Source organism: Spermophilus citellus (assembly GCF_964194105.1).
Source record: "Spermophilus citellus genome assembly, chromosome: 10".
In the NCBI taxonomy this organism is placed as follows: Eukaryota; Metazoa; Chordata; class Mammalia; order Rodentia; family Sciuridae; genus Spermophilus; species Spermophilus citellus.
The window spans coordinates 35,884,742-35,897,012 of record NC_138197.1 but is presented as its reverse complement, the minus strand read 5'-3'; the positions used below and the strand labels follow the sequence as shown (position 1 = coordinate 35,897,012).

Below are 12,271 nucleotides of genomic sequence, written 5' to 3'. Positions count from 1 at the left end.
TGTGATATTCTTGTTATGAATGAGTCAATATTTTTCTGTTTGCTTCCCTAAGCTAGCAAGTCTGCCTACCTTTATCTGAAATTAGTCTCAGTATTTTTTCCTGGACTGGGAAAGTGCTTTGATTAGTTAATTGTCCTATTTAACATAAAAGGTTGCTCAATACTTTGCTAAGTGAGGCACATAAGTAACTTTCTAGTCCACTCCTCTGAGCCAATTACCACATTTGCCATGATTAGACAGAGCTACAAGGTGATGGGAATAAAAGCTGGACACAGAACAAGTAAGTTTTGGAGGGTGACAAGAAAGAAGTAGAGAAAGGAAAAACCAGAATCCACGGCAGTTTAGAAGTGTTGAAGCCTTTACTTAAGTGGAAGTCTTTTGTAAGTTGGGGAAGACTTACAAGTGCACAAGTGTAAAAAGTTATTTGGGACAAATTTTATGGTATGGGTGTTATATTGCAATAAAGATGTTTTCAAAAGGTATTTTTATAGATTAAAAAGGTTGATGACCATAATTTCATGCGGAATAGAACACAAATTCCCACTTCTTGGATTTAGTCAATTTCTGGTTGAATTAAACAAATGTATTCCTAAATTATCTCAGTTCTATTAATGCCTTCAGCTGTTGCCCCAACAACAGTTTTATTGTTTGTTTATTTGTTATTGTGCTGGGGATTGAACTCGGGGACTTTTTATCACTGGATATGTCCCCAACCTTTCTGACTGGACTTCATAGTGTAATTTTTCTATTTCTTCTTTGGCTGCAATTAGTGGGTTTTGACATAGTGTATACTGTGTCAGAGCCCAAGGGTCCCACTTTTACTGAAACTCTTACTAGAGGGGTGTTCCTCTGACAGATCAGACAGTTCCATTGTAGATAGCAGAGTATGTAGAATGTACCCTCTGTGGCTACTGTTCCATTCTTATCATTAATGTGTGGTCTGAAAGGGCAAAGAGTAACAAATACCAAGTTCCCTAGTAGATGATGTGTTTACAATCTTTTTGTCGCTCTTTTTACTGTTACTATAGAGGTGAATTTTTAGAACAGGTCTTCAGCCTTCCTCCCTTGACCCCTCCCAATGTCTACATGTGGCCAGGTTATTTGCTGGTCTTTTATCTCCCCCATTCTTTAAGAACAGACAACAACAAATGCCTGCTGAATAGGACAAATCAAGAGCAGGGATGGAGGGAAGCCCTCTTGTGTTTTTAGCAGCTGTCACCACCTACTCCCTTTTTCTTCCCGGTCAGGGGGTGTGTCCATAAGAAAGGAGGAAGGATCCTCCCTGCGGTTTCCCCAGCATGGCCTTTAGTTTTTCGCAGAGTCTCTGTCCCCGGAATTGCTTCTTTAGGAAATCATTTAATCTTTGGCTTCATTATTCTCACATCCTTTTCCTAAATAGTTTCCTGCACTTCTGGAGACTGAAAAAGACCGCAGAGAGGTGGTGTTGGCCGTGGGGGTGGAGAAACAAGCAAAGCTTCCCTCCCAGGGGCTCTCCTGGAGAAGAGAAATCAACTGCTTTCTTAAGTCGACTACCTAAATCAAGTGTTCTGATTCCAAGCCCAGAGTGTCAGTGCTCTTTCACTTCCCAATTCCATAAGAACAGTGGGCGACCAAGAGCTATGGAGAAACGCCTGCAGGAGGAGGCTCAGCTCTACCAGGAGGAAGGGAACCAGCATGACTGGCAGGGGAAGTACTGTGATGCAGCTGGAGCTCTGCTTCAGCTGTGGGGTCTGGATCCAAGTCTTCGCTCCGGGATACCTATCTAGGACCTCAGGGCCCGGCTCTCACACCTGGAGAAAACATCCTGCACAGGACCCAGACAGACTGCTACAATCTAGTTGCCTGTCTTCTTCAGATGGAGCTAGTGCACTACCAACGAGTGACAGTACAGTCAGAAAGTTTCAGAGAGTTCCATCAGGTGCTTTTAAGACACCAAATATCTTTAAAGGACAGCCTGATAATGCGAAGGCCTTGTATCAGGCTGGGGTAGCTTTCTTTCATCTGCAGGACTATGACCAGGCTCAGCACTATCTACTGGCTGCTGTCAAATAGGCAGCCTAAAGATGCCAATGTCCGGAGGTACCTTCAGCTAATGCAGTCAGAACTCAGAAGCTACCAAAGGAAAGAGAAGCAGTTGTACCTTGGCATGTTTGGTTAACAAAGAAGAATGGTGCTCCTCCACTTGAACTTAGGTAATCCATTAAAGACCCATCAAGGGGAAACCTGAGCCTGAGCAAGAGAAATTAATGTATACCTATGACCCAGGTGGATTTCTGTTTTTGTTCCCCTGTTCTGAAACTCTGTACTACTTAGACCTTCTATGTCTTTTTTTTTTTTTTTTTGGTCTATCCATCTGTTTATTTGCATAACTTTCAATATATATTATTGTGGGCGATATTTGCCTTGAAAAATACACCAGAAAGCATTCATCAGCTACAGGTGGAATTAATAATATTTTTGGCATAGATTTAATGATAGATGTTGCTAGGTGTATTCATATTCAGAGGAGAATGCTAACAGAGGATGAAATGGTAAGGATAGGCAGAAAGCAGTTTCTTCCTTTGTTTTCTCAGATACCCAAAGCCAAACAGGAAAATATATATATTTTTTGTGGAACTAGACATTATAAATTAGACCAAAATGTATTTAAAATAAAGATTTGAAATTAATCATTTTGATTTAAATTAATTCCTTTTTCTCCTCCATATTTCACGAACATTCAGATTCTTTTTCCCCTTCAAAAGTACACCTAGTTTCTCTTTTTCCCCTGGTAATTCTAGTTCTTGCTTTTGCTTATATTCTTAAAAACTTTGGAGTCATGCATTTAAGTATTTATTTAATAACCCTTCAGCCCTCGTATCTCCCACCAAAAAATGCCTGAGTAAATGTTTTAATTTTTAATAGATGCACATCTATAGTATGCTAGTTTCTCTAAAAAACTTAGGTTATATTAACAAGTCTTCTAGAAACAATACCATAATAGAGAAGGATAAAAACTTTAATGCCTTCTTTACCTTTCCCTATATTTTGTAAGAGCGCAGGTCTTTATAGAGGAGAGAAACAATAAGGAAGAGCTGTTATTGCTTGGTGTCTTTAAAGCACCTGATGGAACTCTCTGGAAGCCGTTAGGCAGATGTCCAGGATGCAGATCTAGTGCTGGCCTATCTAAGTAGAAGCCTCCATCAACCAGGAGCTCCTTTGTCATTCTATTTACTCATTGTGGATAATGTCTATGATGATGCAGGTACTAAATAGTAGGTGAGACCATACATCACACATTCCACTTTTATAAGCAGAGGTAATAAGCAAGTGCCATTAGCCAGTATAAAACCATAAAACAAAACAGATTTCAGAAAAGAAAAACTAAACACTCTAGTTCCTTATCAATAATACCCCTCTTCCAGTGCATTAAACTCCTCTTTGTTAAATAACATGACCATCAGTTACAGCAGAAAGTTTTCCTACCAAATTTAAATAACATGACCATCAGTTACAGCAGAAAGTTTTCCTACCAAATTATCATATGAAGTCCAAAGACAGAACTAATAAAAGTTTAGGGTTATTGATGAATTTTTGTCATGGTGAATCTTATCAAGTCTGTTTAGCCAGTTTATCCTTGATTTCTATAGTTTCCTATAAAATTACTATAGTAATTCTGTCATCTCCCACTGGAAGACCTGGTTACAGTGATTCCTATACCAATTGACATGACCTTGTGAATACAGTATACCTTGCTATGCTTTATTATTATTTTTTTAATTTTGTCGTGTTTTGTTTGGGGTTTTGTTTTATGATGTTCTGCTGTATTTTTCCCTCCTTTAATTCTCTTAATGTTATACTTAGGATTTCTTATCTTTTTGGTGTTTTTTTTTTTGCATTTTTAAATACCAGTTTTATTTTTTTCTCATTGATCCAGAAAAGTTTACTGTAACTATTTTTTTTTTGAGAAAATTTAAAAGGAAGGCCAAAGAACATTTTGAAAATTCAAAAAGAGAAAAGAAAGAAAACAGGGAAAAATAGATAAATAAAAGGAGAAGAGAGTAAAGAAAAGTATATATACAAATCAGCAAATAATGAAGATAAGAAAACCTTGATAAAAAGCAAAAGTATTTGTTTCTGCCAAAGTGGCCACTCACATGGGCAAGAGTGGGTGTTCCCTATCTATGCTGATCAGAATTTCTTTCTGTGTCCTCAACAAGCAACCAGTGGAAGTAGTTCGGGACTGGAACAGGTAGGAATAGCTCTCAACTGCCCTGCTCACCAGGATAAGATAATACAAACTGCAAAGTTTCAGAAGTTTACTCTGAAAAGCTTACTCAAGGCAATCTCAGGGTTGGGCTGACACCAGGCTCTGAGTCAGAGTCTGTGTCTTGTGCCTATTGTGAAACCCACTTGGAAGGAAGGGCAAGTAAGTACACTGGGAAGAAGGAGTCCAGCAGGCCTCGCACAATCCATAGCACCAGTCTCACCTTCTAAGATACAGCTTCTATTATAACCATGTATGCCTGCTCAGTCCCCAGAACTCCTTCAGCTAGTCACCTAGTATGTCTGTCCTAAACAGGAAGCCAGTTCTGCTTCATTCCATATCACTCACTGGTTTCCCACTACATATATTTTTCAGTGGGTTTGTTTCAGTGGGACTACCCTGGGGCTAAACTGGGTCTCAAGGTAGATGTCCACTGGGACAGAGTAGTGATGTTTGCTGTAGGTTCCCAGGGACAGGAAAATGCAGAGGCTTTTGATTTGCACAACAGCAAGTTCAGATGCAACCTTCTCAAAACAGCTCATTTTTACAGAACAATGAGCATAGATTGGGAAGTGCAAAGGACTTCTCTAGTGCCAGCCCGTTATGCACATCCCAGATCCAGCTGTGTTCAGTCTTCCCATCTGCACTGTGTTGAACTCTGTGCCAGCTGTGCTTACTGGGTCTCCTTCTTTCTCTGCTGTTCCTGTCCTTTGCCATGTTGGCACAGTGTGGCACTGTAGCTCTTTCTTGCTTTCTCTATTTTTTGTATTTGTTCTTTTTAGTCATACATGACAGTAGAATGTATTTTGACATACACATATGTAGTATAACTTCCCATTCTTGTGGTTGTACATGATGTGGAGTTACACTGGTCATGTATTCATATATGAACATAGGAAAGTTATGTCTGATGATTCATTCTATTGTCTTTCTCATTCCCTTCCCCACCTCTCCCTTCCTGCTACTCTGCTCTGTCTAATCTGGTGAAAACAAACCCCACCCCCGCATCCCTCACCTATTGTGAGTCAGCATCTGCATTAACAGAGAGAACATTCAGCCTTTGGATTTTTGGTATTGGCTTATTTCACTTAGCATCATAATCTCCAGTTTCATCCATTTAACTAAAAACCATAATTACATTCTTCTTTATGGCTGAGTAATATTTGTGTATATATACCATATTTTCCTTATCCATTCATCTGTTGAAGAGCACCTAGGTTGGTTCCATAGTTTAGCTATTGTGAATTGAGCTGCTATAAACATTGATGTGGCTGCGTCACTGTAGTATGCTGATTTTTAAGTCCTTTGCATGTACACTGAGGAGTGGGATAACTGGCTCAAATGGTGGTTCCATTCCAAATTTCCTGAGGAATCTTCATATGGCTTTCCATAATGTTGCACCAATTTTCAGTCCCACCAACAGTGTATGAGTGGACATTTTCCCCCACATCCTTCCCAATATTTATTGTTACTTGTATTCTTTATAACTGCCATTCTGACTGGAAGAAGATGAAATCTTAGCATAGTTTGAATTTGCATTTCTCTATTGCTAGTGATGTTGAACATATTTTCTTATATTTGTTGATTGATTGTATTTCTTCTTCTGTGAAGTACCTGTTCAATTCCTTAGCCCATTTATTGATTGAGCTTTATTTATTTATTTTTTTGGGTGTTAAGTTCTTTGAGTTCTTTATGTATCCTGGAGGTTAATGCTATATCTGATGTAAAGGTAGCAAAGATTTTCTCCCATTCTGTAGGCTCTCTCTTCACATTCTTGATTGTTTCCTTTGCTTTAAAGAATCTTCTCAGTCTGATACCATCCCATTTATTGATTCTTGATATATTACTTATTATGCTTTTGAAGTCTTGTTGAAGAAATAGTTTCCTAAACCAACATGATGAGCCTATTTTTTTTTCTAGTAGGTGCAGGGTCTCTGGTCTAATTCCTAGATCCTTGATCCACTTTGAGTTGTGTTTTGTGCAGGGTGAGATAGGGGTTAAATTTTATTCTACTACATGTGTATTTTCAGTTTTCACAACACCATTTGTGGAAGAGGCTAACATTTCTCCAATGTATGTTTATGGCACCTCCGTCTAGCATGAGATAACTGTATTTATGTGGGTCTGTCTCTGTGTCTTCTGTTCTACTGGTCTATGTGTCTGTAATGGTACCAGTACCATGCCATTGTTTTTACTGTAGACCCATAGTATAATTTAAGATCTTGCATCATCTCCACCTTCTCTTCCACTATTCAGAGTCTGGATTTCTCCAAGGCTCTGTATGTCCACTATTGTACTTCAGCATTTTCCCATAGGCATGTGCCTCAATGAATAGTTGCTTTCCAATTGTTTTGATTCCAATGCACAGAGAAGCAGGCAAGTGCTGGTTGCTTCTGATTTGCTGTCTTCAAAACTGTTTCTTAATTTAATTCAAGTTTTATCATATTCTTTGCCTTTTTCAAAAAAAATGCTCTCAGTTGAAGTGTAGAATCATGTTCTTAACTTTATTGGAGTCCTTGGTCTTAAATTCTCAGATGATCAACAGATTAAAAAAAAGCAATATTTTTTTTCATTGAGAGTGAGTTAATGTTAAATACACTATGTTCTATATATTTATGTTTAATTCTCACAAAATTGGGAGAAAGATGTAATTATGAAATCCATTTATAGACAAAGATATAATGATTAGAGTAAGTTGATTCTCACACATAATAACTTCCAGAATCAGGATCAAAAGACTTGTCTAGTGCTGATGCCTCATAAATTGTAATCACCTTATGCAATGATATCATTTATTTGTTTTAATTTATTTTGGATTGAGAGTAAGTTATATTACTTATAGTTGTTTGTTGATATCTTCCTCCTTCCTTCCCTCCCTCCCTTTTTTCCTTTCTTCTCTCTTTCCATTGTGGGAAAATCAAAGTTTTTCTCTACCATCTTAGGATTTTTCTGCTGAGTCTGAGAATTAAGTTGACATGGAGATAGACAGGAGAAAAGCATCCACTTTTATGTCATACAAATTTTATGCAGAAAAGAAATCTTCATAAAAAAGAAGACTCAAAGACTCAGAATTGAATATGCATATTTAATTGGGAAAATTAATATATTGTGAACATATGATAAGGTAAAAGTTTTGGATATGGTAGGGAAGTAACCAGGAGGTTTAATGAGGTTTGTTTACACAAATTTCCTTTAGCCTCAACTCTCCACTCTTGATCAGTAAGAGTGTTACTTTTCCTTCTGGTATAGAAAGAACATTTTTCACATGGGAATCCATTTGACCCAGGATATTTCTTCTTGCATCTTCTACTTTTCAGATTCTTTAATTTAATATAATAGGTATGTCAAGTTCTGAGTGTCACCCTCTGAACTCCTTCACTCTCATATCATGTTAAAGGGAAAAAAAAAGAACAAAGGCATCAGTAATCTGTTGGAATATTTATAAAAATAAAATGCTAATATTCTTCTGGATATCATAGGCTCAACACACACATAAGCATGTGTGTGCATACACACACAAAGAGAATCCAAAGGCAGAATTTGATTCCTGATCCATGGCCTAATATTTCTTAGAACCTGCTTTTCCATATGCACTCTTTACTAAATTTAGCACTTAAAGTCAATTATGTCAGTGTTTAGCAGTTCTTATTTTTGTTTTACTTGTCATTCTCAAGAATGCTGATGTTCCTTTGAAAATCTTCATGCTTAAGCGTTCATTTGATTAAACAGAGAGGGAAAAGTAAAAAGCAAAACTGATTCACTACAGTGAGTGGAAATAGTTTTTGATTTATTTTATCTGATAATTTTTTTCTTTTTTCAGTAATATCAAAATGTTCTAAAACTGTGGCATGTGGAAGGGAATGGACTGCAGTAGGAGAGAAGTGTTTCTACCTTTCTGATGATATCAGAAACTGGACAGCCAGTGACAGAGACTACAGATCACAGGAGTCAAAATCGGCTCAGATTGATACACAAAGGGATATGGTAAGGAAAATTTTTAAATAATTTCAAAAGTTATGTTTCTGCAAGGAGAGAATAAAAACAATAACAGCTGATATTATGTGACAATACATGTCAGACAGTGTTCTAAGGACAATACTTATAAAAACTCAGGTAATCTTCAACCAGTGCCACGTGCATGCACACACACACACACACACACACACACACACAGCACACATGCACAGAGGCATGAGCTGGGATTTGAATGCAGGCAAATTGCCTAGTGATATCATGTCTTAACATCAGTGCCTACTGTGTAGATAGATAAATGTCTTTATTGGATGTTTTTAGATTGCAATATTATTTCTTAGTTACATTTGCCTTCCACCAAAACTTTTCTGGCAATTAGAATTTAAAAAAATGATTTAGCTCTTGGAGTTTAGGAACTTAGAGGTGAGAATATGAAGGAGATATGTGCACTTGTAGTAAGTGAATTAATAAGTGGAAGAGGTGAGAGAAGGCAGACAGACTTGGACTTTAGGGACACAGTAAGAAATGAGGTTGGTTGGTTTGTAAAGAAAAGCTGACAAAAATGATTAAGGTCCTATAGTAAGGATATTATGGAGGAAACCCTGAAACTCCCACTTAATATCTCCCATTATAATAAATCATATGTACCCAGGAGTTAGTTTGATCTCAGATTGTATGAGAAAACATATAGCACGAATGACATTCTTATGATGGGATCTACTCAAAGCAGTTTCCCACTGAGTTTTTCCTTCTTAACAGTACTGCCACTTTCATTTTCTCCTTTCCCCTTTAATATGTTGTGAACATATGATAAGGAAGAAATTTTGGATATGGTAGGGAAGTAACCAGGAGGTTTAATGAGGTTTGTTTACACAAATTTCCCTTAGCCTCAACTCTCCACTCATGATGTAAGAGTATTACTTTTCCTTCTGGTATAGAAAGAACACTTTTCATATGGGAATTTCAGGCCCTTCTTCTTTAAATGGTGGAAGAGCGCCCCCACTTAGAACAATACAGAAGCACTGGTTCCTGTCATCCTTGAGGAACAGGCTATACCAGTTCCTGTAGAAACCATTGAGACCCCTAGCTTGACATCCAGGTAGTTTTAACATCATTGCAGTTCATGGTCTTCGTCATTCACCTAGTGACTAGAACATACCAACGACTTAGACTTTGAACTTAAAAGAAAAAAGTCAAATATGCTTTTCTCACAATTTCTGAAGAGCTGGAAATTGCCTTTGAAGATAATTAGAGGCCATGTAGATTATAGAATTTCAATAACATGATTAAAATATAACTTCTTAGACATGTCTAACTGAGAGAATGAAATAAAAATTGTTCTGATAATATTATCTCAAAGATATCTGTGATGTTTGTGCTAGAAAAAAAATGAAGACATCAGAATTTAGAATGTGAATTTTAAAGGCGAAATGATTTGGTTGAAAAGCATATTCCACAATGTGCTCTAACATATTAACTAATGAATGACACCTTGTGCTTGTGAAAGGCATTTTTGAAGAAATATCCAGGAACTTCCATGCATTGGATTGGGTTGAGCAGGAAAGTGGGAGAGCCTTGGAAATGGGCAAATGGTACCACATTCAATGCTGTGTAAGCTTCAAATTTAGTATGAAAATTTTTATTATTGTGTTGTAGAAAAATTTAAATAATTTGAATGGTGATATTAAAAATAAATCTTTTTTTTTCTGTGTTAAAGAGAACTTCATATGAAAACTTTCAGTCTCCAATCTGACATATGCCTCTTAACAAACCTCATAGTTTTTAAAAAAATTCATCCAATGTCCACTATAAGCAATTTACTTATTTTAAACTTTAATTTAATTTTAAGTATTTTTAATTTCTGTAACAGTTCCTTGCGTGAAAGTTGCCTCCTCACTTATATACCATTTTTCCTAATAACCAGGGGTATAAGACTCTTCTTTCAATCCATGTATTCCTCTCTAATTGTCTAAGTTAGTGCTAGACAGAAAAGTGACAGCCAATTAGACAAATATTGAAAGCTTGGTTATATCATACTTATTATAAAAAATATTTAAATATCAACAGAGCTAATTAACAAAAACTATATTACATGTGTTCTTTTGGTTTTACTCTCTGTATTTCAACAACACCAAATAAATATGAACCTTATTCTTTACTTTTAGTAAAATAAAAATATTCATTAAATTTATGCCTGGAAGCTACTTTTTTATTTACAGAGATCTTTTGATTTAGCAAACATTCTTTTTCTAAATAGAAAAATGATAGATAACATAGAAGAATGAAAGGAAAAGAAGGAAAGAAGCAAGACAGATAGAGTGGGAAGTAGGAGGAAAAGGAAAGATAAGAAAAGGGCCAAACATGGCAGAGCACACCTGTAGTCCCAACTACTTAGGAGTCTGAGGCAGGGGGACTGCAAGTTTGAGGGCAGCCTCAGAAATTTAGCAAGATCCTCAGTAATTTAGCAAGACCCTGTCTCAAAATAAAATTTAAAAGGACTGAGAATGTAGCTCACAGCTAAAGCACCCCTGGATTCAATCCACCAGTCTAAAAACAAGCAAAACCAAACAAAAAAACAAAGAAAGAAATGGACATAAACCTGTCTTCATCTGTCTGTACACTTTTTCTCCACATTGTTCTGAATAGAAGTACAGATTATAACTCCAAAAAATACCAAATTCAGTCTTATTTTCTTTTATTGAACCAATTTTTGTGAAAACATATGATGTCAGGTAATATATTTTCTGGGAACTTGGTGTTTTTAAATATGTTTCAAATCACTGTGTTCTTAATTTTCTTTTTGATTTTATATGTATATAGCTCCCAAACTGACTTAGATTATTTCTTTTCAGGTTTGAAATAAAAGGGGATGGATTCTTTGTATTCCTGAATGCTGATGGAGTCCATAGTTCCAGGGGATTAATTGATATCAAGTGGATTTGCAGCATATCTAAGTATTTGTAGAGTATAGAAAACTAGAAAATGACTATCTTACTTCTGAGGTAAAGGAAAGAACTAGTGAAGCAGAAATTGTTTTTTATTTATTATGTTTTGAAGCAGACAGCTTTTCAAGTATTAAACAGAAGAAACCAAATTTTATGAATAAATGGAAAATTATACATAGAACCTCATAAATTCATAATACATAAATGCCCAATATGTGCAAATTTCAAAATATTTTAACTCTACTACATAAGAGATCAGATCAAAGCAATAATAAATAATTAGATGAACTGTGACTACAATGATGGTTATGAAAAATGAATTTAAAAGTATCTATATTGATAGGCCGACTAAGGGTTATAGCTTAATAGTTAAAGAAATTTATGAGCTCTCTACATGTGAATGTTAAAAAAAAATACTAACCATACTGTACTTGGCTTAAATGTTACCAGACAGTGACCCATGAATGGCTATTTACTTCAATAATATCCTGAAAACAAGGGAATGCGTACCAGGAAAGATGTTGACTCTCTCATAGTTTGTTTGGTCTGCTATAACAAAATACTTTTACTTTTATTTATAAAAATACTTTTATTTCTTATAGTTGTAGAGGCTATAAGTCCAAGATCCAGGCATTCAGATTCAATGTCTGGTAAGGGCTCCCTTTTTGTTTCAGAGTTGTTATCTTCTTGCTGTGTCCTCATGGTTGAGGGTCAAAGCAGCTCACAAAGACTTCTTTTGTAAAGGTACAATCCTGTTCATGAAGGCTCCACTCTTATGACATAATTGGCTCCCAATGTTATCACCTCCAGATATTATCACAGTAGTGGTTAAATTTTAACTATGAATTTTGTGGGAACACAAACATTCAGACCATGGTACCTATAAAGAATAAACACTGATAAATGACCAAGATTATATATTAAAATTATAACACTTAGATTATGAAATGAAAATTAGAATTATAAATATAAGAAGTGACCAAATCATTGACAGGTAAGAAACTTGATCTTCCAAGTAATAAAAAGTAAATAAGATGTTAATAACACATTCATGGGCACATCCTAAAACTCAAATTCTGTAGAATATGAAAAAATTATATCAAAACTG

At 35.9% G+C, this 12,271-nt stretch overlaps 1 protein-coding gene and 1 pseudogene across 2 annotated transcripts; both read left to right on the top strand.

Moving 5' to 3' along the window:
• Positions 1–1,619: 1,619 nt before the first annotated feature.
• On the top strand, positions 1,620–2,158 carry LOC308658327 (tetratricopeptide repeat protein 9C-like; annotated as a pseudogene). Its single transcript has one exon. The product of its transcript is annotated as a tetratricopeptide repeat protein 9C-like (transcript).
• A 1,978-nt stretch (positions 2,159–4,136) lies between these two features.
• On the top strand, positions 4,137–11,182 carry CLEC2A (C-type lectin domain family 2 member A; the record flags this gene model as incomplete). The annotated part of the gene is made up of 4 exons (XM_081310787.1): positions 4,137–4,231; positions 8,104–8,230; positions 9,726–9,829; positions 11,071–11,182. The coding sequence occupies 4 exons, from the start codon at positions 4,137–4,139 to the stop codon at positions 11,180–11,182; spliced, it is 438 nt and encodes a 145-aa protein (XP_081166913.1).
• Between the last annotated feature and the right edge of the window lie 1,089 nt (positions 11,183–12,271).